We start from the raw sequence: 24,493 nt of genomic DNA on the forward strand, positions 1-24,493 counted from the left end.
AGGACTCGGAGGCAAATGTATTCATAACATTATTTATGTCCGTCAGCATTATAAATGAGATTTTGTCTACATTTTTATAAATAAATTGTAAAGGAATAAATATTTTTTTAATTTCAGATTCCTCCGTGTACCACTAGCGAGAGCTGGTGTACCACCAGTGGTACCCGTACCACAGGTTGAGAACCACTGGTTCTTCAGTAAACTGTGATGCGTTTTACAGCAGCTGCTCCTCATCTCTCTTCAGCGCTGAGACGGCCTCCTCCATCGCTGCCGCTGCCTCCTGAAGCTCCCTCTGCTTCCCTTGTAACTCTGGAAAAAAACAACATGTTATCTTTTCATATTATGCCACAGAAAAAGGTGATCTACGCCATCAGAAAGTCCTTGGGAAGTGCCTTCTTACAGACTGAAGGCACCCGCTTATCCGTGGTCGGGTTTGCGGGGGGTAGCAGTTCCAGCAGAGAGCCCCAAACTTTCCTTTCCCTGGCCACATCAACCAGCTCTGACTGGGGGATCCCAAGGCGCTCCCAGGCCAGCGAAGAGATATAATCCCTCCACCTGGTCCTAGGTCTACCCCTTTGCTCTTTCTGGAACACCTCCCTAGGGAGGCGCTCAGGTGGCATCCTTACTAGGTGCCCGAACCACCTCCAACTGGCTAATTTCTACGCGAAGGAGAAGCGGTTCAACTCAGAGTCCCTCCCGGATGACTGAACTTCTCACCTTATCCGATTTCTCCGGCCCATCTCACGCTTCATTGTTTCCTCAATCGAAAACAAGACCCCGAGATACTTGAACTCCTTCACTTGGGGTAAGGACTCATTCCCTACTTGGAGTGGACAGTCCATCGGTTTCCTGCTGAGAAACCATGGCCTCAGATTTGGAGGTGCTGATCCTCATCCCAGCCGCTTCACACTCGGTTGCGAAACCGATCCAGTGAGTGCTGAAGGTCGCAGGACCGATGAAGCCATCAGAACCACATCATCTGCAAAAAGCAGTGGTGCAATCCTTAGTCCACCGAACTGCAGACCCCCCTCCCCACGACTACGCCGCGAAATCCGATCCATGTATATTACAAACAGGATTGGTGACAAAGCGCAGCCCTGGCGGAAGACAACCCTCACCGGAAAAGGGTCCGACTTACTGCAGAGGACCCGGACACAGCCAGGATCCTTGCGAGAGTAAAAAGCTGATCCGTCGTTCCACGACCAGGACAGCATCTGCCTTGTTCTCCTCAATCTGAGGTTTGACAATCGGCCTGACCCTCCTTTTGAGTACCTTAGAGTAAACTTTCCCGGGGAGGCTGAGTAGTGTGATGCCTCTGTAATTGGCACACACCCTCTGATCCCCCTTTTTGAAAAGGGGAACCACCACCCCGGTCTGCCCACTCCTTCGGTACTGTTTCCGACTTCCACGCAACGTTGATGAGACGTGTCAACCATGACAGTCCCTCAACACCCAGAGCCTTCAGCATTTCTGGGCGGATCTCATCCACCCCCGGAGCTTTGCCACTGTGGAGTTGTTTGACAACCTCAGTGACCTCCCCCCGGGAGATTGGTGCTGATCCCCCGTCATACTCCAGCTCTGCCTCTAACATAGAGGGCGGAGTTGTCGGGTTCAGGAGTTCCTCAAAGTGTTCCTTCCAACGCCCCAACACTCCATCAGTTGAGGTCAACAACGTCCCATCCTTACTGTACACAGCTTGGATGGTCCCCTGCTTCCCCCTCCTGAGGTGTCGGACAGTTTTCCAGAACAACTTTGGTGCCGCCCGAAAGTCCTTCTCCATGTCTTCTCCGAACTTCTCCCACACCTGCTGCTTTGCCTCGGCCACGGATGAGGCTGCTGCCCTTCGGGCCTGTCGGTACCTTGCAACTGCCTCGGGAGTCCCCCGGGATAACAAATCCCTGAAGGCCTCCTTCTTCAGTCGGACGGCTTCCCTGACCACCGGTGTCCACCAGGAGGTTCGAGGGTTACCGCCCCTTGAGGCACCTAGGACCTTGAGACCACAGCGCCCCGCCGCGGCTTCGGCAGTAGAGGCTTTGAACACCGACCACTCTGGTTCAATGTCCCCAACCTCCACAGGAATGCCCGAAAAGCTCCACCGGAGGTGTGAGTTGAAGGCCTCCTGAACTTGGGCCTCCTCCAGACGTTCCCCAGTTCCCCCGAACTACACGTTTGGGCTTACCAGGTCTATCCAGAGGCTTCCCCCGCCACTCGACCCAACTCACCACCAGATGGTGATCAGTTGACAACTCCGCCCCTCTCTTTACCCGAGTGTCCAAAACATACGGCCTCAGGTCCGATGATACGATAACGAAATCGATCATGGACCTTCTGCCTAGGGTGCTCTGGTACCACGTACACTTATGAGCATCCTTATGTTCGAACATGGTGTTTGTTATGGCCAATCCATGACTAGCACAGACGTCCAGTAACAAACCACCACTCCGGTTCAGATCAGGGGGGCCGTTCCTCCCAATCACGCCCCTCAAGTGTCTCCATCATTGCCCACATGTGCGTTGAAGTCTCCCAGCAAGATTAAGGAGTCCCCTTCAGGACTCTTTCCAGGGTCTCCAAGAAGGCCGTATACTCTGAACTGCTGTTGGGTGCATAAGCACACACAACAGTCAGAGTTTTCCCCCCCATAACCCGCAGGCATAGGGAGGCGACCCTCTCATCCACTGGGGTAAACTCCAACAACGAAGCACCCAACCGTGGATTTGTGAGTATTCCCACACCCGCCCGGCGCCTCACAACTTGAGCAACTCCGGAGAAGAATAGAGTCCAACCCCTATCCAGAAGTAAGGTTCCAGAGCCGACGCTGTGCGTAGAGGCGAGCCCAACCAGATCCAACTGGTAACGCTCCACCTCCCGCACAAGCTCCGGCTCCTTCCCCCCCAGAGAGGTGATGTTCCACATCCCCAAAGCCAGCTTATGTCACCCGGGTCTGGTCTGTCGAGACCCTCTGCTTTCACTGCCATCCTTCTGGCAGCGCACCCGACCCCATCGATGTTTCCCGTAGGTGGTGGGCCCGCGGGACAGAGAAGCGGAGGTGTTGCCCACGTTGCCTTTCGGGCTGGGTCCGGCCGGGCTCCGTAGCAAGCCCGGCCACCAGACGCTCGCCGACGAGTCCTCCTTCTGGGCCTGGCTCCAGAAGGGGACCCCGGGCTTCCTCAGGGCCGGGTATCCTCACTTCCTGGTTTTTTCTTTCATGAGGTCTTTTGAACCAATCTTAGTCTGGCCCCTTGCCTGAGACCAATTTGCCATGGGAGACCCTACCAGGAACACAAGGTTCCAGACAACACAGCCCCCAGGTTCATCAGGGCACACAAACCTCTCTACCACGGTAAGGTGCTGGTTCTTCAGAGAGGCTTAAGCGCTTCGTCCTATAATTACATTTTAAAGTTTTCGCCCTCTAGTGCTCCCGTTGAATGCAAACGTGACAGATGGTCGTTTATTCACAAATAACCCTCTCTGTAAAATCCTAAATTGTAGGATAGTTTGGCCATTAAAACGCTTTTTGATTAGATTTCTAGCGAGAAGTGTAGATTGTACTTTTAGAATCCACGTCCAGTCGATATGTAGGATCTATAGTTTGATATATATTATAGAAAAAAGTTTTACATATGTATTTTTGATCCTCACATATTTGTTTTCCGTTTAAATCCCCTGAACCTGCAAACACAAACCGCTTTCTGTGCACGGATCGCTGTGCATTCGTGTGTGGGTTTTTTGAGACTCCCCTGACGGTCACCCGATTCGTACTTGTAATTTTTTCTATCTATAGCCAATCAGATGTCTCCTTCATTCTAAGCCAATCACATCACATGAGCGCGCCCCCACGAGGGTATGATTTCTTGCGTTCATGACACTTCATATACTTATTTTGCGCTGTCCGGTCAGTTCGCTAAACAGAGGGCTTCAGGTGATCATGCAGAGATGCGTGTCTCCGTCAGACTCAGCAGCTGATCTAATCTCTCTCTCGCGTTCCGGTTATACTTCACTCGCATTTATGTCCATATCGATCAGATCCAGCTCTTCTGATCGGCCTTTATAGAGAGCACCGATCAAACTATTAAGAGTCAATATCGGCCGATAATGGCCGGCGGGGCTCCCCCCGTTGAGAGTTCACTGTCTAGCACTGGCTTCGTAGTGCACTGATCGATTAGGCTAAGCTAACCTGTAGCTGCTCCCTCCACACTCACAACAACTTCATACAGACAGATAAAGCAGCTGTATTCGCCATACAGGAAACACACATTTTAAAACGGTTTTACCTGCCGTTTTTGTGTACACAAGCAATCATCAATGGTTCGGAAAGTGGCGCTGTACCTTAATAATATAAAGGCTTGTATTTGCGTGCATTTCCTGTTCGGAAAGTGGCAATGTACTGAGAGTGGAGGTGTCCTGAGATTAGCGCCTGCAGGCAGGCTCCATGGACCTGTCAGCTCCGGACTTTTTTCTGTATCTGGATTTTATTTACATGTATATGAAACGGAACACATTTGTGTGTGCATTGAAAACACAAGTGTGGATCCGGAAATACAAGTGTGAATCCTTCTGTGTGTATTATGAGACTGTTCTGAGCCCATACAATCGGCCTATATGGTCATTTTTTGTAGGAGGACAGGCTGAAAAAAACGCAAAAGTAAAGTATGTAGAAAAAAAAGTTATAGTGTAGTATTTAAAAGAATGTCATAGTATAGCATGTTAAAAACATATTAGCATAAATAAAGTTTGTCTAAAAAGTAATATGTGTATGTCTAAAATACCAGAAGAAAAGTATAGAATGTTAAAAAAAATACACATAAAAGTTATAGTATAGTATTTAAGTAAGGTTAGTACTTCACCTTCCTGCTGATTGACCACAAGCTCCAACAGTTTCCCAGAAGCCCTCATCACTGTTAACGCCAGATCATAATCTGTAGGAAGAAGAGAGAGATCTTAATAAAAGTGTTTGAGACATAAACAACACCTGCAGAGTGTCCCGTGTCTCTCACCCTCCTGGCTGGCCTGCTCTGCCTGAATCCTGTCGGAGACGTTGCTCATCTCCTTATAGAAACCTCTGAAGATGTTCTGCGTGCAGCCGGCAGCGTTACAGCTCCTCCAGAACCTGCTGGAGGCCCCACTGGGGGAGGGGTCTGGGGGCGGGGCCACGTGAGGGGGAGGGGCCACTGGAGAGGGAGGGGCCACGGGAGAGGAACAGGAAGTGGAGGGAGAGATGGCCCAGGGTCCAGCGCTGTGTGGATCAGATGGACTGTGGACAGGACTCCCCTCAGGACACAACTCCTGTTCTTGATTCATGTGCAGACTTCCTGCAACAACAGCACCTTTCTCCGGTCACTAGACATGTCCTATACTGTTTTACACATAGTATTAACCCAAAAAAAAAAGTCTCATTGACTCTTTGACCTGCAAGCAGTATAACACTTGACATTAACAAACTAAATCTAGTGCGAGAGGTTAGCCTCATACATTTGGATGTCTGCTTTGTAAAGTTGAAAGCTTATAAACATGTATTCTATCACACAAGTCTGCTACATTCGGCATTCAATGCAAGTGTTAACAGCCATGTTCCGGGTAATTATAATCAATATTCTAATATTAAAGCTTTTTGCTGCAAAATATGCATTTAATTTGTAAATGGAAAAAGGATAAAATGGACAAATGCACCATTTGTTCACGATTTTTTTGGGCCAGATAGGGCTCTATTAGAGATTCTATAGTTGAAAGGGGGAGATGGAGGGGAGGACATTGCCTGAATGTTAGGCCGGCTTACTAGGCAGCAGTTTACACATAACGGGCACTAACCATTGATCTATCTGGTGGCCGCTGGCTAGTGTTTTTAATCTTGTAGGGATGTGAACAATATTTAATTTGCTTTACTGCTGCCGTGGGGAAAAAATCTATTAAATACTAGGACAAAATTCATAGCCAAATTCATATTTAAGTGCCATTAATTCAGGCCTAGGTCTCCTAACTTAGGCAGCATTAACCATAGAAGAAGAAACTTGTCTCATGTCAGCCAGTAGCAGTGCTCCCAAGCAAAGAATTAAGCGCTTTGTGTATTGTAGTTAAAAATCGCACTTTATAAACTCAATGAATATGTGAAGACTTTATTCTGGTTGTGTTTACATCCTGAATTTGAATGTATTTTCAAACGTACAACTACCTAACACTAAGTTCATCTCATCATGGTGTGAAAATGTACCTCCATCGTCTGTCTGTGTCTCCGTCTTACACCGAACTTCACTGGGAGGGAACACCGGAGACGTCTGAGTGGAGAAGTCAGCCTGAGAGGCAGGAAGTGGCTGAGCGAAAGGAGGCAGCAGACTCTCTGACTCAGCCTCCTGACAGGATCAAACCCAAATCATGTCAGATGAAGAACCCTCAATATACCATTTATGGATCCAATATTTAAAAAGGATATAGGTTCTGGGATTAAATATCAGATTCTCTTTAAAGGTCACCTATTATGCAAAATCCACTTGTTCATGTCTTTTCTACATCAACATGTGTCCCCTCTGTGGAAAGAGACTCTGAAAGATTCAGGAACAAAAATGCTCTCACTTTTTGCCCTGATCCATTTCTATAAAGCTGATCAGATTTTGGCCACTTTGTGATGTCATAACGATGTGTTGTCTTGTGTAACCATTAGCCAATCACCAACCAAGGTAACCCCCCCCCCACACCTTGTCACCTGAATCTCCTCCTAGAGCACCATTGAGTTATTTTTAACCAAATGTCTCTCAGAGGGGCGTGGGGAGGGGCTCCTTATTTTCATCTAAGTAACAGACAGAGAATCAGCACTTTGGAAACAGGGCTGAAACAGAGGGGATTATGGGTAATGATCTGTTTGGTGTTTGGAGCCAAACACTTCAGAGACATGTTTTGTATATATCTGAGACCTGTAATATATTGATGAAAAACAGTATAATAGGGGAGCTTTAAGAAACCACGAGTTAACATCACCAATTCTACTACAGGACTGAATGAGATTGAGAACACAATAAATAGAGTTATGAAATATTGCTAAAAGCAGAAATGTATAGTTTAGACTTTGATCTAATATGTAATGACTCACTGAATTGATGGTTTCATCTCCATCTGAAGCTCCGTCTCTGCTCTCTCCCTCCAGATTATCTTCTGTAGCAGACGGCAGCAGTTTGCAAAACCATTTTTAATGATGTCTTTTTCACATATTTAATGTAATCTGAGTCTGCTGTGCCGCCTACCTGAGGTGGATCGGCGATGACTCCCGTTGTGTTTCCTGTGAACAGAGAACACAACACACTGACTGATCATGCAAAGAGAAACCACAACATCCTGTGTAATAAAAACTATTATTTACATGTTTGACACTGTGTGAGCTGATCATTATCATTGTGTTGATGCTAGAGGCGGTATGGGATGTTTTGTTGACGTCACATTAAAGACTGCATCTGTGATAAAGTGCAGCAGATTTCTTAATAAAGTCTTCACTCTATAAAATGTAAAAAAAGAAAGATAAATTAAACACCTTTCATAGCTTCTAACGGCATATTACATTTATGGATTGCTTGTTTTTTCTAAATAATATTACAAATTATACATTTGATTTATTTCACTCTATCTTTATTGTTTTACTATTATTACACTGGTTATTGTTTGGCTAATATTACAGTTCATGTAGACAATACATTAATTCAAATGGTCTGATGTCTATTATTATTACCAGTGAAGATGTTATATCTTAATAATGTCCACAAGAAACATAAATCCCAAAGACATCCAATTTACAACAACATTATCAAAAAGAAATGGAATTTAACAATTAATTGACTATTAATGTAATAATGATTGTATCACTTGTGAGGTGTCTAGTGATATTGTTGTTCCTTCTTGCATGTACAATAAATGAGTTTAACAAATTATATAATGCAATTCAACACTAAATGACTACAAACTACAAGACAGATATGAGTCTCCCTAATAATACAAATAAAACAGTAGCTTCAACAAGTTCCCACAATGCACAGCACGATGCAAAAATGGTTGTACATTTCACATTGTAAGTATCATAAAATGAAATAAAGTTATTTTCAGTGAATCACAGAGACTTGAGCCTACCTCGTCTGATGAACAGCCAACAGGGTGAATACATGAAAGAGAAGGAACATAAATATGAGATTATTAATCTTCTTCAACCACTATTGATGATGTTTCTGTTACTGAATCAAATAAGAGACTTACGAGAGGCTCACGAACCAGGTGTTCACTATCATCTATATCAGTATCTAAAGGGGCCGTTATTGAATCCGGTTCATTATCGCCTGTAAGAGAAGGGGAAACACATTAAACCTTTGTTCAGTGTTCAAGAGGTTATTTTCTCTCATGCGTTGTAAGTGTGTTAACCTGAATTTGAAGAATCATCCTTCAGTGAAGCCCATGAGACTTTGGATCTACGTTTAGAAGGGGTCCCGTTCTGTCTGTGAGGAGAGAGTCAGTTATTATACACACTGTCACTGTAAAGTGTACGGATAAACAAGTAGCTTGATTTGAAGTCAAAATAAAAGCAAGTGACTTTAAACATGAACATATTTCACACTGTGTCCCTCAGACCTTCATCAGGCAAAGGTAGACAAAACCCATTTTGTTTAATATTAAAAATTGAACTCCTATTTAAGTTATTTGTGTTTTTTTTTTTTAATACATATTATAGGTAAATTACTAAGAGTCTATAAATATGCTTTTTTGTAGTTTATGTTACTTGTCTGGATTCGTTTTTTAAGAATAGAGCAGATTTAACTGGTGAACATCTGATATTAAGTTTGGTAGTTTGTGTTTGGTTGGTAGCACGGTGATTTTGTCCACCCTCAATCGGTAACCATCATGCCAGCTACCTTGACAAAAACCTGAAACCTAAACACCCCAGTATTCTGGTCTTAAGTAAGTTCACATCTCATATCAACTTAAGCTTCATAAATACACAATAGATACAGAACAAGTCGCTGATGTTAGTCTTGGTGTTGATGGCTCGGTGCATTAAAGGTGATCTTTTTCCTTTTTTTATATAAAGTGCATTCAAAGTATGCTTTTTGCACTGATATGCATTGTCAGCTACTTGAGTCTTGATTTTCCCACAGGTCCCCTTTAACACCGCATATACAGCATTTCATTAATTTGGTGTATTGTGATTATTAGACCTGTTTGATTTTAAATAACTGTACAGTGGGTTTCTATATTTTGTCTAATATGACGCTGTTTGTAACATAAATAAGTTCTTACTTAATGCTTAACCTTAAATTGAATGTATGTTGCTGTCATACTCTGATTGGTGGATTTCCCCCTGGGGAGTCTTTTAGCCTTTATATGCATGGTCATGGTTATATATATTTACTTTGCCTGATAAAAGTCTTTGAACCCACCGTGAGGACGAGTGGGCAGGATCATTGTTTGATGAAGTCAGAGTTTTTGACCCTACACATCTCTCATAAAGCTTTATTGTGCAAGAAGTGTTTTGAAATTGTTAACAGAAGGAGCTATAATAGATTTTTAAATACAAATAATAAGGGTTGATATGCTACAAACTTTCCAAATTTTTTTCAAGACTTTTAGGGAACAACTTTAAACATGAAAATAATTACACACTTACTTGTCTCCGAAACTCAACCGTCTCTGTTTCAAAAGCAAAATCAGAACAATTAAAATCACCATAACGTGGTGGGATTAAAGTATTGAAAAGCTGTATGTATGTGATCATGAACAGTATGTGTACCTTGATAGATGAAGTGGATGAGTTTGAGTCACTGCTGTACACAGTCGGCCGCTGGTCAGGAGAGTCACCTGTCGAGAAGAATAATCACTTTATCTGTAACATTAAGAATAAAACGATTTAAAACACAAGACAGAGTTGCTGTGATCGACATACCACTGGCATTCTTCTTGTGTGAACCAGGAGCATGTTTGTCACAAAATGACCTAAAAACACACGAGTGGATGTTAGAAAGGGATCAGATATCAATGTTCAGACATAAAAAGGTTTAGTTTTAGCCTTATAAAGAAAGAGCTTTGCCAAATGTGAACATACTTACATAACAACGCTATAAGACAAACTTTCCAAGCTGATGTTTCCTTCTGACTTCTCACAGGTAAGGCAATAAACCTCATGAAATAAAAACAAATGTGTGTCGATAAATATGATTGCACTTATAGACATTAATACAGACATTTGAACTGCATTTATTTTATTTTAAGTCATCTTGCAGCTGCAAAATAAATGGTATTACTCAGCCCCTGAAACTAGTCCCCAAATGATGCACACATTTCTCCTGCTCGAGTGGCTTTTGTTTAAATCTACAGAGCCCAACTCTTTAAAGTGGACCTATCATGCTATATTTGAATAATATATTGCAGGGCCATACCTATATAAAACATGTCTGTGAAGTTTTTTTTTAAAATACCAAACAGATCATGCATTTTAGCCATGCCTCATTTCGCTCTATTTGCTCTATTCCAGCCCTGTCTTCACAAGGGCTGATTCTGTGGCAAATGAGCTGCAGCTGACCACGCCCCCCTGCAAAGGAGGGGGGTGAGGCACGAGCGTCATGTTACCATGCTGCTACCATGCTGCTACCATGCCACGCAACCTCTCATTCCCCTGATAGGTGGAGAGTTGCCCATATAGGCGGAGCACCCCTTTTCAAACATCAGAAAATTCAAATCTGTATCAGCTCCGTTGCAGCCCCGTTTTTAGAGATGTGGGTATGGAGGAAAAGAGAGAGGGTTGTGTTTTCTAACACTTGGTGAGTTCCCTGACACACCGGGGACACATATTCATGTATAAAAGACGTACAAAAGTGCATTTTGCATGATAGGTCCCCTTTAAGGTAATTATTTATTAAAGACATGCACAGTTTTAAGTGGTTTGCTAGACATTTAGGTAGAAGACAGTTTCATAAATCAAACCTTAGATGTTCCAGCTTCTTCAGGATTTCTGTAAGCTCTGGACTTTGAGGATGAAGAGAGACGTCCATTTTCGGAGGGGTTCTTTTCTGGAAACGGGAAATACATTTTTAACACATAATATGTCATAAACTGAAAATATGTTTTGACAGGAAGAAGGTAAAAAAAAGCCACACCTACCTTGTGTTTTTGGATAGTGTTTGTAGCAGTACAGCCTGAAGCAGAACACAACGTTGTTTGACATCAAAACCAATTTACACTTCACTTTGTTCATACTGCAGGACAGGGTCATTTATAACCCAGACACACAGAAAACGTTGATATTGGACTTACACATATTCCTCCTTGGTTACATCCTCAACGATCTTGGCTCTTTCTTCCACAGCACACGGGTAGTGGTAGGACTTCTTGCAGCGTCCGACTTCACACCCAACCGTGGCTCCCCTCGTCTTACATTTGTTACAGATCTTACACAAACAAATGAGTTAAAGGTCACCTATTATGCAAAATCCACTTTTTCATGTATTTTATACATTAAAATATAGTTAATTTAAGACGTTGACATACACATTAAAATATAGCATGTGTCCCCTCTGCGTAAAGAGATTCTGAAAGTTTCAGGAAGAAAGATTAGCTCACTTTTTGTCCTGATCCATTTATATAAAAACCTGTCTGGAAATCAGCTGATCAGATTTTGGCCACTTTGTGATGTCATAACGATTTTTTGGTTTGTGTAACTATTAGCAACCAACCAAGGTGACCCCCCCACCTTATCACCTGAATCTCCTCCTAGAGCACCATTGTGTTCAGGGGTGCGGGAAGGGGGGTGCTGAGGGCACTGCAGCACATAGCGGCAGGCAGGCGGAGTTCCTCTGCCTGCACATTTTATTTTTTTATATAATATTTTTATTTCATTTCATTGTGCCTGAGATATATTTTATATAATATATTATTATTCAAATGATCATTTTAAACTATATAATACATTATTTAGCTCCCATCAGCAACAACAATGGAGCTAAAGGTGAGCGGGGCACTGACCCCTGGAGCAGACACCAACTACGCAGTGTGGAAATGTCTAAACAGAATAAGATCTGGTGTGGGACGTGCAAAAGCCACTCTCGCCAAATGGGGATATTGTTGTTATGCACTGTGTGTGTGTGGTTTGCTCGGTGTATGTCAACGTCTGAAAGCAGAAGTCTGGGGCAAATAATTGCAAGTCTTTTCAGTGAGAATGTCACAATGATTTAAAAAGAAAAGCCAAATTCTGGATAAAAAGTATAAATTAAAAAAAAAGTGACATTTAAAAAAAAGTAACATTTTGAAAAGAAAGTAACATTTTAAAAAAGAGTCAAATTATGAGAAAAGGGCACATTCTAAGAAAAAAGACATTTAGAAGAAAAAAAGTCAAATTCTGAGAAAAAATGCATATTTCGAAGAAAAAAAAGTCAAATTTGAGATGCATTGTGGGACATGTAGTTTTTGGGCAACGTGCTTCTGTAAATCATCATGTAACCGTATAATAAACATATAATATTCTTTGCAAGCTCTTGTGGGGCTACAGAAAATGAACGTTTCTTTTACAGAAATAAGTCCTGTTTCTCGCTTGAGGCCAGGAAAAGGCTCTGTGACCTTTTGACCTGTGCTGGACTATGGTGATTTGTTATATACGAATGCACCTGCCAATTACCTGAGCAAGTTAGATGCTACGTATCACAGTGGACTGAGATTTTTGACAAATTGTAAAGCACTTACGCATCACTGTACCGGGTACCCTGTATACCAAGGTGGTTTTGCCATCACTTACTGTACGGAGGCTCAGTCATTGGTACTTTTTCATTTACAAAGCCATGTTGGATAAGCTACCATCTTATATCTGCTCCCTGATCTCTCGGCGAATTGAAAGTACTTATTGCCTGAGATCGCATGCTGTGGTTTTATTAAATGTGCCAAGTGCTAGGACTGTCTTAGGGAAGAAAGCTTGTAGATGTGCAGCTCCACTAACATGGAACGGTCTGCAAAAAGAATGGAAAATTACCAAGCTAGTACCACTACATGTTTTTAAAGCTCGGTTGGATGCTACAAAATCAGATGCTGTTGGTACCTGTACATGTGGTTAGATATGTACATTGTAATCCCTGTACATTTTGCTGTATGATGTCCTTTTGTTGTTCTGTTGTTTATATTTTTATGTCTTCTTGTGGAACCTGCTGCTGCAGGTGTCCCTTGAAAAAGAGATCATTGATCTCAATGGGATTTTACCTGGATAAATAAAGGTTTTGAATTGAATTGAAGTCACGGGCCGGATTTGGCCCCCGGGCCTTGAGTTTGACACCCCTGATCTAAAGTAACAGACAGAGAATCAGCACTTTTGAAACAGGGCTGAAACAGAGGGGATTATGGGTAATGCTGCAATGATCTGTTTGGTATTTCGAGCCAAACACTTCAGAGACATGTTTGTATATATCTGAGACCTATAATATATTGATGAAAAACAGTATGATAGGGGACCGTTAAACAACTAAACACACAAACATTGGATTAGGCCAATTCATGACAGAAAACAATCAAGAATCTTTACCAGTTGTCGTCCTCGTTTCACCTCGCTCAACACATCATCCACAGAGAAACCAAACAGATCGTCGAACTGCGGAGTGTTGCGACAAAAGAGTGCAGAGGAAAACAACTGGAGAAAAACAAAGAAACAGCACGAGTGAGAACACATGTTTAATAGAGAGGCGAAGTCACGCCCACCTACTTCCGGTCCATGGGACCTTATTTCGTAAAAATAATGTATTGAAGTCAATGGAGAGAGAAAACGTATCTTTCGATCCCGTTCGAATTGTGCCACGAATTACACATATGATGTTCCTCAATCTTAAAAAATAATTTCCATGTCAAAAAAGTCACAGTTTGTTGTAAAACTGTTATGCTATCTGCACAAATGGTTGACATTAAACATTAAAGGAAGGCTTCAGTCATTAGATAGTTAATAAAAACTTCAGTATTTAGTGAAACATTATGTTTAAACCATACCCTGAAGAAATCAGCGATATTCCAAGGTAAATAATGATTTTATAGCTCTTTTTTATCAAAACCTGTATATTCCGTCAGGCAGCTGCCATTTTGGCCATTTTCAGTAGTCACATGATCCGAAAAACTAGGTTGTGACGTCATCTATGCGTTCACTTTGTAAACACACGAACAGCTCATTCGACAAAAACATGGCGGAGTATTTGAGTTCGGACTCGTCAGCCGAGGAAGAAGTTTTGAGCAATGTGGAGAGATTGGATGGGGGAATTCAGCCATACAGCAAGCAATATGCTGCGCCTCTCCCCATGTAGGGATGGGTACCGACTACCGAGCCCCGGTATTAAACGGGCCCCTGGCCGGAATTATTAAAGACCGTGGTAACGTTAATCTCTAACGTTATCGGACTTTTTATCGGTACTGGAGACATTTAAAAAAGATATGTCATATGTATTATTGCTACATAGACATTATATCGCAGTTTAAGTTTCGCATTAAGACTACAACATGCGTCTATGATGTATTTTCGAGCTTTCCAATCCAGGCGAAATCTCTCTCTCCCATCTGTGTGCGAGGGGGCGGGGCAGTTTGTAAAGGTCTCCTGACTGTGTTACAGACTGTCATCCTGGTTAGTGGTTACTCTGGGTTCTGTCTTCAGGACAGTGTTGGATTTTTTTGTTAATTGGATGGGACTTGATTGGATTCAATATTAGAGCAATCTTCTGGTTTGTGTGTTTGTTTAAATATATTTGGCCTTTGTTTATGTGATTGTTGTGTTGTTTATTGATTTACTCAAATAAAAAGGTTGATGAATTATCATCTAATGATTTGTATGATGTTTTATTTATGTTAAAGGTCACTTTGAATGATTTTAACTAATGATAATGTAGAAAAACTAACATTTTAAATTTGGGACGGTCCACATTAATTTCGGGACGGCTTAGATTGTATTTCGGGACGATTCCGGGAGGATGGTGAAAAAAGTTAGTCGAGAGCCCTGGGATGAACAGCACGGTGATCTTGCTGGAGACGATCCCTTTACTTGTGCAATTGATTTTCGGGGGGCGAGTAGGGAGATCTGTACATGAATGGTGTACTTGCGATCGGTGTGTAGCCATGGACAATCCTCTTATGAACATATGTTCATACTTGCCAACCCTCCCGATTTTCGCGGGAGACTCCCGATTTCATTGGGATTTCATTCCGGTAGTCCACCAGCAGATGAAAAACACCCACCTCTCTGCCTCTTCCAAGGGACGAGGGGACCGTGCAGCAGAGTTTCAGTTAGATTTTTTTTCGCCGGTCAACATGCCCATTAAAGTTTAAATCTTCCAGACAAAATTAGACAAGTGCCGGTCAAAGGTCTTCTTTGTTATTTATTGAGCTTTAAAACAAATGAATAACGACTCTATATAAGAATAAAAAAAGGAGCCTCTCTTTTCCTCCCCCTCTTCTGACAGCCCAGCAGCTGATCTCTGAGCAGGAGAGGTGGGGAGAGGCGGGGCTATTGCGTCATCGTTATCATCGTTGGGGCGGTGGTGGCGAAGTCAGATAGGGACTTGGCTTGCCAACTGGAAGGTCACCAGTTCAAGTCCCAGCAAGACCAAGTGCTACCGAGGTGTCCCTGAGCAAGGCACCGTTCCCTACACTGCTCGCCGGGCGCCGTTCAAAACGGCAGCACACTGCTCCTAACACAGGATGGATCCAATGCAGAGAAACAATTTCCCCACAGGGATTAATAAAGTATATCAAAATCCCCCAAAAAAATCAAACATGATCGTATAGGCGTAAACACGGAGCCGTTTGCCCCCCCCCCCCCCCCCCGTTTTGTTTGCAGATCTACCCACCTAGAGACCCGTTATCGTTATCTGCGTTTCCATGTCGGCCTCGTGTGGCCGAACCGTCTATCTGATAGTGAACTGTAGCAGATACGACCGTTATCGTCCTCGTGTGGTCGGGGCTAAAGGGAGGGAGGAGAGGAGCGGGTCAAATTTCACTGATCTGTCAGAGGTCTCAGAGAACAGAGGAGAAAGCTCAGAATATGTTGAGGAGTCCAGATGAGAAGAGGACATTAATAATGTTAACAGGATGACATTTTGATTACTAGGTGCAGCAAGTAAAGTCATGGGCGTAATTTCCACTGGGGACAGGGGGGATATGTCCCCCCCACTTGTCAAAATCCCATTTGTGTTTATTATTATTTTACTCAAGCGGTCATCGTCACGGAGGAGCGTCTGTGTGTGTGTGTGGCACGAGCGCGTCTTGTAAGAGAGAGATAGAAAGAGAGAGAGACAGAGAGAGACAGAGAGAGTGAGACATAGAGCTGTTGTTAGCCTTTGGTGCTAGCTCGGAGCTAACAGAGATTAGTAACCGTTTCAACCATAGATATATAAACACTAGATGACTCACCCGTGCTGCTGACCAATGGAGACCGACGTTGCCACATGGCGGCCATCTTGCCACAGGCAGCTCGCTCATTCATAACATTATGTCTATGGTGCACTATTGAAATAACCATAGCTTGCTCAATTTTCAACCAATTTTCAAACGGTTTGGTTTGTTATAAACATCAAAAAATAAATATTTCCATCTATTAGTTGTATATAAAATAAGTTAAGAAATCGGTCCAATGTGTACTATAGGTCAGTACAAAATAAAAAACACAGATTGAAAGGGGAGTGATTAGTCCAATATGCATAAATAAAAAGAAAGAATGCAGACTATGATAAAGATAGGAGAGAGGAGTTGATCAAATATTTGTTATTGGTGATGAGCATATTCTAATGGTTTTTGATTATTTAAATACAGTTCTGTTTTATATGAGTGTTGAGAACTGTATTCATAAATCTCTTAATGTTGCCCTCAAAGTGCACCAGATTGATGCATTTCGCTTCAATTTAAAGAAAAAAAAATCTTCTCGGGGTGCATGCCCCCGGACCCCCCTACAGGGTGTGAGGTCATCACAGATAAAACAGGTTCACATGGATAGGATACTCGATAAGTGTGCACACTCATTATACACTACACATTTTTCTTGGATTTGTTAACACTATAGTCCCTGATATATTTGTAGAAAGGCAGGAAATGGAATTAAATTCAGAAAAAGTTTCATTGCGGAGGCCCCCGCCCCCCCCCCCCCCACTTCTCAAACCAAAGTTACACCCTTGAGTAAAGCTATAAGACGTGACTCCTGGACTAAATTCACAAGCTACCCTGCAGCATACAAAGCCAATATACTAGCTGTACATTTGCCAGCTTTGAGAACACTTTAATGCTTCAATAATTAAAATCAAAACATATAATATATCTAATTCAGAAATGGACCAAGTTGCAGAATGACTAGTTTTGTACGTTTACTTGAGTAACATTTTGATTGCAGGACATTTACTTGTAACAGAGAATTCCTACACTTTGGTACTTGTACTTTTACTCAAATACAAGATCTGAGTACTTCTCCCACCTCTGCTTCCTGCCTGTTTCTCCTGTTAGCATCTCCATAAAGGCCATTTATTAAACCCATAACATAGATTACTACTTTTACCTCTCTAGCTACCATTTACAATTAAAGCATAAATATTTACCAAACAGTTCTGGTGGGCCGTGACGTCCTCTTTGGTGGATAACGGTCCTGTGATCTTCGTCTGTTCGGACCGCTGGCAAAGTACACAGAGCAGCCTGTCATCCTCGTGCATGTCTCCAGACTCACTTCTAATAAAGTCGTTGTTTGTTTAAAGTAAATGTTTATTAATGTTTAGGCAGGTTTTAAGGTTTTAACCATAGACTGTATATATAAAGGTTTTAAACACACGTTAGTTCACAACCGTTGCTCAAAGCTACTTCCTCTCCTCTGTCGCCCGCCCGTCTCTGTAGTAGTGGGTTGCCAGGTTTTGTTCGAAATATCCCCCTCATCGATGTGCCTATAGTTCGCAGTTCAGTTCAATCTCTTAAAATATTAGTTAGAAATAATGAGATAGTACGTCTAAATAGTGATATAGAAAGTATAATAAATGAGATAGAAAGCCTAATTAATTAAATAGTAAATCTATACAATGAGATGGTAAGTCTAAATAATGATATAGTCAGTCATAATAAGGAAATAGTAAGTCATAATAATGAAATTAAGTCTAAATGTTATAGTAAGTCCAAATAATGATATAGACTTCATGATAATGAAATACTAAGTCATAATAATTAGATATAAGTTAGTCTAATTAATGAGATAGCAAGGCAAGGCTATTTATATAGCACCTTTCAACACAAGGCAATTCAAAGTGCTTTACAAAAAATGAAAGACATTAAGAAAATGGCATTTAAAATCAGTCATTAAAAAGAAAATATAATAAAATAAACATTAAAAGAAAAAATACATGGATAAAAGTTACAGTGCAGAGAAGAAAAGTCTTTAGTCTGCATTTAAAAGTAGTCAGAGTTGCAGCGGACCTGCAGGTTTCTGGGAGTTTGTTCCAGATATTTGGAGCATGATAACTAAACGCTGCTTCTCCATGTTTAGTTCTGACTCTGTGGACAGAAAGCTGACCAGTCCCTGAAGACCTGAGAGATATGGATGGTTCATAATTTAGCAGTAGGTCAGAAATGTATTTTGGGCCTAAACCATTCAAAGCTTTATAAACCAGCAGCAGTATTTTGAAATCTATTCTTTGACACACAGGAAGCCAGTGTAAAGACTTCAGAACAGGAGTGATGTGATCCACTTTCTTAGTGTTAGTGAGGACTGGAGCAGCAGCGTTCTGAATTAGCTGCAGCTTTCTAATAGATTTTTTTAGTGAGACCTGTAAAGACACCATTACAGTAGTCCAGTCTACTGAAGATAAAAGCATGGACAAGTTTTTTCCAAATCCTGCTGTGACATTAGTCTTTTTCCTAGATATATTCTTTAGGTGATAGTAGGCTGATTTAGTAACTGTGTTAATGTGACTGTTGAAACTCAAGTCAGAGTCTGTGATGGCCACAGCCACACAGGGTAAACCAACTACACTGCATCCTCATCTTCAGTAGTTTTGCTTCAGTGCAGCTACAATAAAACATGCCAATTAACACCACACATTTGCTCTAGATGGTAAACTCTTTATTTGATTGTAATCTGACTTCAAACATTTTAGCACAGCTAATACACAAGTATTTGTTTGTATTAATTACATTCTTTGTCTCTTGAGTTACCATGTCCATTGGGGGAGGTTACTTCTTGGTTCAGAAAAGGGCGTGGCCGAGCGCTGAGGGCTCATAAATACTGCAAGGAGCCAATTGGGACAGATTGGGACAAACCACCTGCTTCCATGTCAAAGGGGAGATTTGGGTTTTGTCAGTGTCCTTTGTGTATGATGTGACTATTAATTATCCTTTGGGTTCAACTGGGTTTGGCCAAGCCCCTATATAGGTTCCTTGGTTTTTCATTGTAGGGGGGTCAGTTTTGTTGAGTTAACACCTGTTATATGCCTTTGAGGTATTTTCTGTTGACCTCTTTTATAGGCCTAGTTATTATATGATGTTCTTGTGGACTTTTGGGGTAAATAAAAACCCTAGTTTATTTAAACCACTCCTGTGTCCTGTTGCCTTACTGCTTGGTCCCTGACAGAGTCCATGACTACACCTAGATGTCTGGCTTTATCTGTTGTTTTAAACATTGCAGACTGAAGCTCAGCGCTAACTTTTATACGTTCTGCCTTGGCTCCAAAAACCATTACCTCAGTTTTATCTTTGTTTAATTGGAGAAAATTCTGACACATCCAGTCATTGATTTGTTCAATGCACTTACTCAGTGTTTGAATTGGAGCATAGTCTCCTGGTGAAATTGTTACGTAAATGTGTGTGTCATCCGCATAGCTATGGTAACTTATTTTGTTGTTTTTCATTATCTGAGCCAGTGGTAGCATGTAGATGTCAAAGAGAAGAGGCCCCAAGATGGAGCCTTGAGGTACCCCACATGTCATATTTCAAGAAAGTCTAATGGACAGTCCCCACAGGAGCAATTTGGGGTGAAGTGTCTTGCCCAGGGACACAACGACATGCTGACTGCAGTCGGACTCGAATCTGCTACCCCCTGATTTGATGTCCAGCACACTATCCACTGAGCCAGAGCCACAATCTCCCAATGAGATAGTAAGTCTAAATAATGATATAGTAATTCTAAATAATGATATGTTATGACATCATAACTGCAATAGATGTATGTATTAAAATTATGTCTATTGTAAATGAAGACTATTGTTATAGATACATAGATAGATAAATAGATGGGCTTATTAAGCCTACATTATTTTGTGTGACTCCAGTTCCTCCCTGACTTCCCTCTCTCTCTCTCTCTCTCTCTCTCTCTCTCTCTCTCTCTCTCTCTTACCAAAGCTGAGCATCGACTGACGTAGTCTTTTCATTATATCTGAGTCAATGTAAAAAGAAAACAATACAATGTTATATCTTCAATGTTTTACTCAAATTGAAATTAAAGAAAAGCATTACAACGTTTGTTAAAAGGTAATCCTTCTGACATTGGATGAACGTAATTAACTTTAGCTCTCTAGCTAGTTTATTCACCCAATTTAAACCAAAGTATAGCCTATAGCTGCAATATAAGTTAGTGTGCATGTTGTCGGACGTCCACTGACTAACGTAGTGCGTTCACACAGGATCTGCTGGTCATATGATGTCCTGATTAACAGAAACACAAGCAGCCCGCTGGACTCAGATCTCGAGATACTTCATCACTCCTCCGCTGCTCCGATACAGGGCTAGGGAGGTTTGTTGATACATGTCGTCTTCTTCTTTGCTTTAATCGAGGCTACGTAGTTATGCAGCGCCCCCATGGTCAGTAAATGGAAGTACTACAAAGAACCCCGTTTAGTGCAATTATTTCACGTTTTGTTATGCACACCTCAATGGTAGATACGGCCATGCTTGAGTGGACTCGAGAGGTGACTGGAAAGGAGGCTTGAGAGGGAACTCGAGAGGAGACTTGAGAGGGAACTCGAGAGGTGACTTGAGAGGGGACTCGAGGGGGGACTTGAGAGGGGACTCGAGGGGGGACTCGAGAGGGAGCTGGAGATGTGGCTTGAGAGAGAGGGGACCTGAGAAGGGACTTGAGAGGAGACTTGAGACGATCGGTTCGCCAACGGAACATAGGGGGCTGGAGTCGGCCCGAATGCCGACAGGGCACGGGGAGCTGGCGTCGGCCGGTACGCCGACAGGACACGGGGAGCTGGCGTCGGCCGGAGACGAGGGGCTGGAGTCAAAACCATGGCTGCTGGGGCCAGAACTGGGGCCGGAACCATGGCTGCTGGGGCCAGAACTGGGGCCGGAACCAATGGCTGCTGGGGCCAGAACTGGGGCCGGAAACCATGGCTTCTGTGGCTAGGGCTGCTAGCCTGGACCTGCGACTCCTTCTGGAGGCTCCGTGGACCTCCAAAAACCAGACGAGTTCCAGAGAACGGCTCTTGGACAGGAGCAGGAACTGGAGCAGAAGCAAGGGTTGACTCCAGACGGAACACACCGAGGCGTATGGTGTCAGGTTGGGAATTGGGAGGCAGGGAGCTAGCATGCCTGGGGTTAGTAGGCCGGGAATCACACACCGAGAGGAAGTCCAAAATCCAGCCAGGTAAGAATTGAACTAAACCTGGTTTCTCCTCAGCCAGAGCAGCCTCTCGCTGCTGAACTCCGGACGCTAGTGATGTTACGTAATGCGCCGAGGCTTCGGAGCGTGTGTCGAGTAATCCCCGAAGCTTTTTGTGAAGCATGTATCGTCGATGACAAACGAAGCCTCGCTGTCTGTCGATACCACGTGACTGCTTTAGGAAGCGATTCAGATCGGTTGAACCCCGGTTGAACCACAATGCTCATATTACCCATGGGTGTATAATAAGAACCATATTACCCCTCCTGTACCCGGGCCCGGTGACACGATGGAGTTAAGAGAGCTCAGACCCTCACTTATATAGAGGTCAGAACATGTCATAAGTATAAATGAATAAAAGCATAAATAAAAGTAGGAACAAAAAGATGAATAAATAAATGAATAAATACAGGAATAAATATGGTCCAGTGTTTTCAGTCAGAATCAGTGTGTGTGCTGTGGCTCAGCTGGAAAGCAGTTGACTGGTTCAACGACTGACCAATACTTTTTTTATTGTTTATAAAAGCTACAGCTAAATGAGATAATGTAGTTAATAAATGTAATATTTGATATGGTTTAGCCTTTCTCAGGCTACAACATGGTTAAGTTTATGAATATTATTAAAGAATACAAATCCCTCTTTGCAATGTGTACCAGCCTCCTTAGGCTTTTCAATCACAATCATTAAACTGGAATAAATACAATATTGTTGACATGAAAATATGATTTAATGTTCGTTGTTTAGAGTTATTCTAAGGCTTTACTCAATGGGAACTCGGTATGAGAGACACACTGTTGAGATGTCCAATCTGCCTGTTTTACACACTTTGACCAACAGGGGGGTTTGTGTTCAAATGAAGCCCATGATGAAGCCTCATGAGATGAACCCTTTTGCGAACAAATTGGCTGGAAAGCTTCATAAGGCTTCATCTCGCCATCACCGGACGCTCCCCTCCATCGATCAGAGCAGTAAGCCAGACAAAGGGAAACATCCAATCATTCCTGCTCAAATGAATCTGCTGGGCCCATCCTTGGTTGGTTCGTACTGTTACGGTGAGTGAAGCAAGCAGGACCCAAATGCAGATAACGCTGAAAAATGCCTTTATATCAAGGATAAATAAAAATAACTTGGAAAAAACAGAACTCTCACCGGTGAACTCATTCACAAACAAAAGACGAACCAACACTGAACACAGGACGAGACAAGACTAAATACAGGGAGGGGTAATTACAAGACGAGAAACAGCCGGCCAGGGGAGGAGACACACATGGGTGACAGGTGAACACAATCAGACACACCAGGGAAACTAACGACAGGGGGAAAACACAGGAAATACCCATAACCAGACATACAAAACTACAAACGTGACAAACAGGAGAATCCTGACAAAAATACTACATTTTATTAATGTAGGGTATTTCATTACATGGAACCACAGATTACAGCTTTAATACTCAGGTTACAAACAAGTAAAACGATCAAACTTGGCAACCCTGTTGAACAGTTTCAGTTTCATTTCTGGTCCTAAAGACATCCTTCCTTTGTGAGTCATAATTAACTTGAGCCAGAGAACAGGATAACTGTTCTGCTATGAGGAGCAATAATGAGACATGGTGGTGGAATTTAGATTTTCTCCTCCCATTTCAGTAAAAGTAAGTGCTACCAGATGAAGATAGAAGTGAAAGTCCTGCATTTAGGTTCTAAGTATAATCAGGAAAATATGCTTAACGTTTTAAAAGTAATCAATGGGGGAAATGGCCTTTGTGATACTTAATGTACAATATAGCATCCAGTGCCGTAACAAGGTTATGATTGGCCCCGGTGCAAATATTGTTTTGGGCACACCCCCCCCAACCCATCGCCCCAAAAATAAGCGCACACTGATGCGCTCACACACGCACGGATATACACAACCACCCAGAAGCGATTACACCTGTTTCCTTGATGTTTGTCTCTGGGGAATGGGCCGGCCTACATGGACCGGTTGCTATAATATAGCTTTTGATCTTGGCGTCGGGGGTCTCAATAGCGCCATAGAGTCCCCTATCGGTTGGGGCCCTTGGGGGAACTGTTGGACCACCGCTGGGCACAGCCAAATGCAGCCTCTCCTCCTGGCTGGCTGGAGAAGAAGGTTGCACGGCCACGGATACAGCTTCACTTGTGGAGCTAGATGGCAATGATGGTGGTGAGGCAGGTGAGCTATCGTTAGCCTCTGGCTGCCGCTGCATGTCAACATTGCTAACGTTATTGCTCGATTTCGAGGATGATGTATGACAAAAAAAAACGGTCTAATTTCTTAGCTTTGAGCACCTGTAAAAGCGCTTACAAAATAAATCTATTATTATTATATTATTGACAAACCAGAGATGCAACTATCTTCACAGAAAGATCCAGTACAGTGAGTTTTTTGTTTTAAACTAAAGGGCCATATTTAATCAATAACTGTAAGAAAAGTTAACAATGGAACAATTTACTTAATGTTGAAAATATCATAAAAACATGTTGAAAAGTTATCAATATGTTGTATTTGTTTTACATGTAATTAAGTGTGCACCATAGCCTGTGTGTGTATATATATATATATATATATATATATATATATATATATGTGCACTCAAGGTAGCAACCATCACTTCCCTCCCTGAGCCACACAAGAGTTTACATCCTGCTGCCCGGCCTCAAGTTTCCCAGAAGCCCTCATTTACTGCCATCACTTTCAGTCATAGGTAGTATAAAAGCTCATAATATAGGATGTCAAAAGAAATTCATAGTATAGTATGTAGAAAATACGTCAAAAATATATTTTTCTTAAACATGATAGTGTTAGTATGTTGAATGATATGATCAGAAAAAGTCTTGGTGTAGTATGTCGATTAATAGCAGAAAGAAACGTCTCTACTCGG

At 42.3% G+C, this 24,493-nt stretch overlaps 2 protein-coding genes across 2 annotated transcripts; both read right to left on the reverse strand.

Annotated features, from left to right (window-relative positions):
* Window positions 1–8,176, reverse strand: LOC139432867 (PHD finger protein 11-like). The gene is made up of 7 exons (XM_034109285.2): window positions 8,104–8,176; window positions 7,230–7,264; window positions 7,079–7,140; window positions 6,206–6,344; window positions 4,995–5,309; window positions 4,845–4,916; window positions 1–309 (listed from the first exon to the last, which is right to left on the reverse strand). The coding sequence occupies exons 1-7, from the start codon at window positions 8,151–8,153 to the stop codon at window positions 215–217; spliced, it is 768 nt and encodes a 255-aa protein (XP_033965176.2). The 5' UTR covers window positions 8,154–8,176; the 3' UTR covers window positions 1–214.
* LOC117466168 (uncharacterized) lies at window positions 8,167–19,164 on the reverse strand. Its single transcript, XM_034109284.2, has 12 exons — window positions 19,147–19,164; window positions 17,550–17,621; window positions 13,520–13,624; window positions 11,272–11,405; window positions 11,119–11,153; window positions 10,942–11,027; window positions 10,068–10,138; window positions 9,905–9,954; window positions 9,752–9,819; window positions 9,629–9,651; window positions 8,389–8,462; window positions 8,167–8,306 (listed from the first exon to the last, which is right to left on the reverse strand). The coding sequence occupies exons 1-12, from the start codon at window positions 19,153–19,155 to the stop codon at window positions 8,167–8,169; spliced, it is 867 nt and encodes a 288-aa protein (XP_033965175.2). The 5' UTR covers window positions 19,156–19,164.
* Between the last annotated feature and the right edge of the window lie 5,329 nt (window positions 19,165–24,493).

The sequence above is a fragment of the Pseudochaenichthys georgianus genome, chromosome 21 (assembly GCF_902827115.2).
Source record: "Pseudochaenichthys georgianus chromosome 21, fPseGeo1.2, whole genome shotgun sequence".
Classification (NCBI taxonomy): domain Eukaryota; kingdom Metazoa; phylum Chordata; class Actinopteri; order Perciformes; family Channichthyidae; genus Pseudochaenichthys; species Pseudochaenichthys georgianus.

What these genes read in the sequence shown, in the direction of transcription:
- LOC139432867 (XM_034109285.2), bottom strand. Translation starts at nt 8,153, where the DNA reads ATGTTCCTTCTCTTTCATGTATTCACCCTGTTGGCTGTTCATCAGACG. An exon ending in TCATCGCCGATCCACCTCAG is followed by an intron (nt 7,141 to 7,229) that starts GTAGGCGGCACA and finishes CGTCTGCTACAG; the next exon opens with AAGATAATCTGGAGGGAGAG. An exon ending in GACACAGACAGACGATGGAG is followed by an intron (nt 5,310 to 6,205) that starts GTACATTTTCAC and finishes CTGTTGTTGCAG; the next exon opens with GAAGTCTGCACATGAATCAA.
- LOC117466168 (XM_034109284.2), bottom strand. An exon ending in TGAAACGAGGACGACAACTG is followed by an intron (nt 11,406 to 13,519) that starts GTAAAGATTCTT and finishes TGTTTGTGTAAG; the next exon opens with ATCTGTAACAAATGTAAGAC. An exon ending in GTAACCAAGGAGGAATATGT is followed by an intron (nt 11,154 to 11,271) that starts GTAAGTCCAATA and finishes GTTCTGCTTCAG; the next exon opens with GCTGTACTGCTACAAACACT.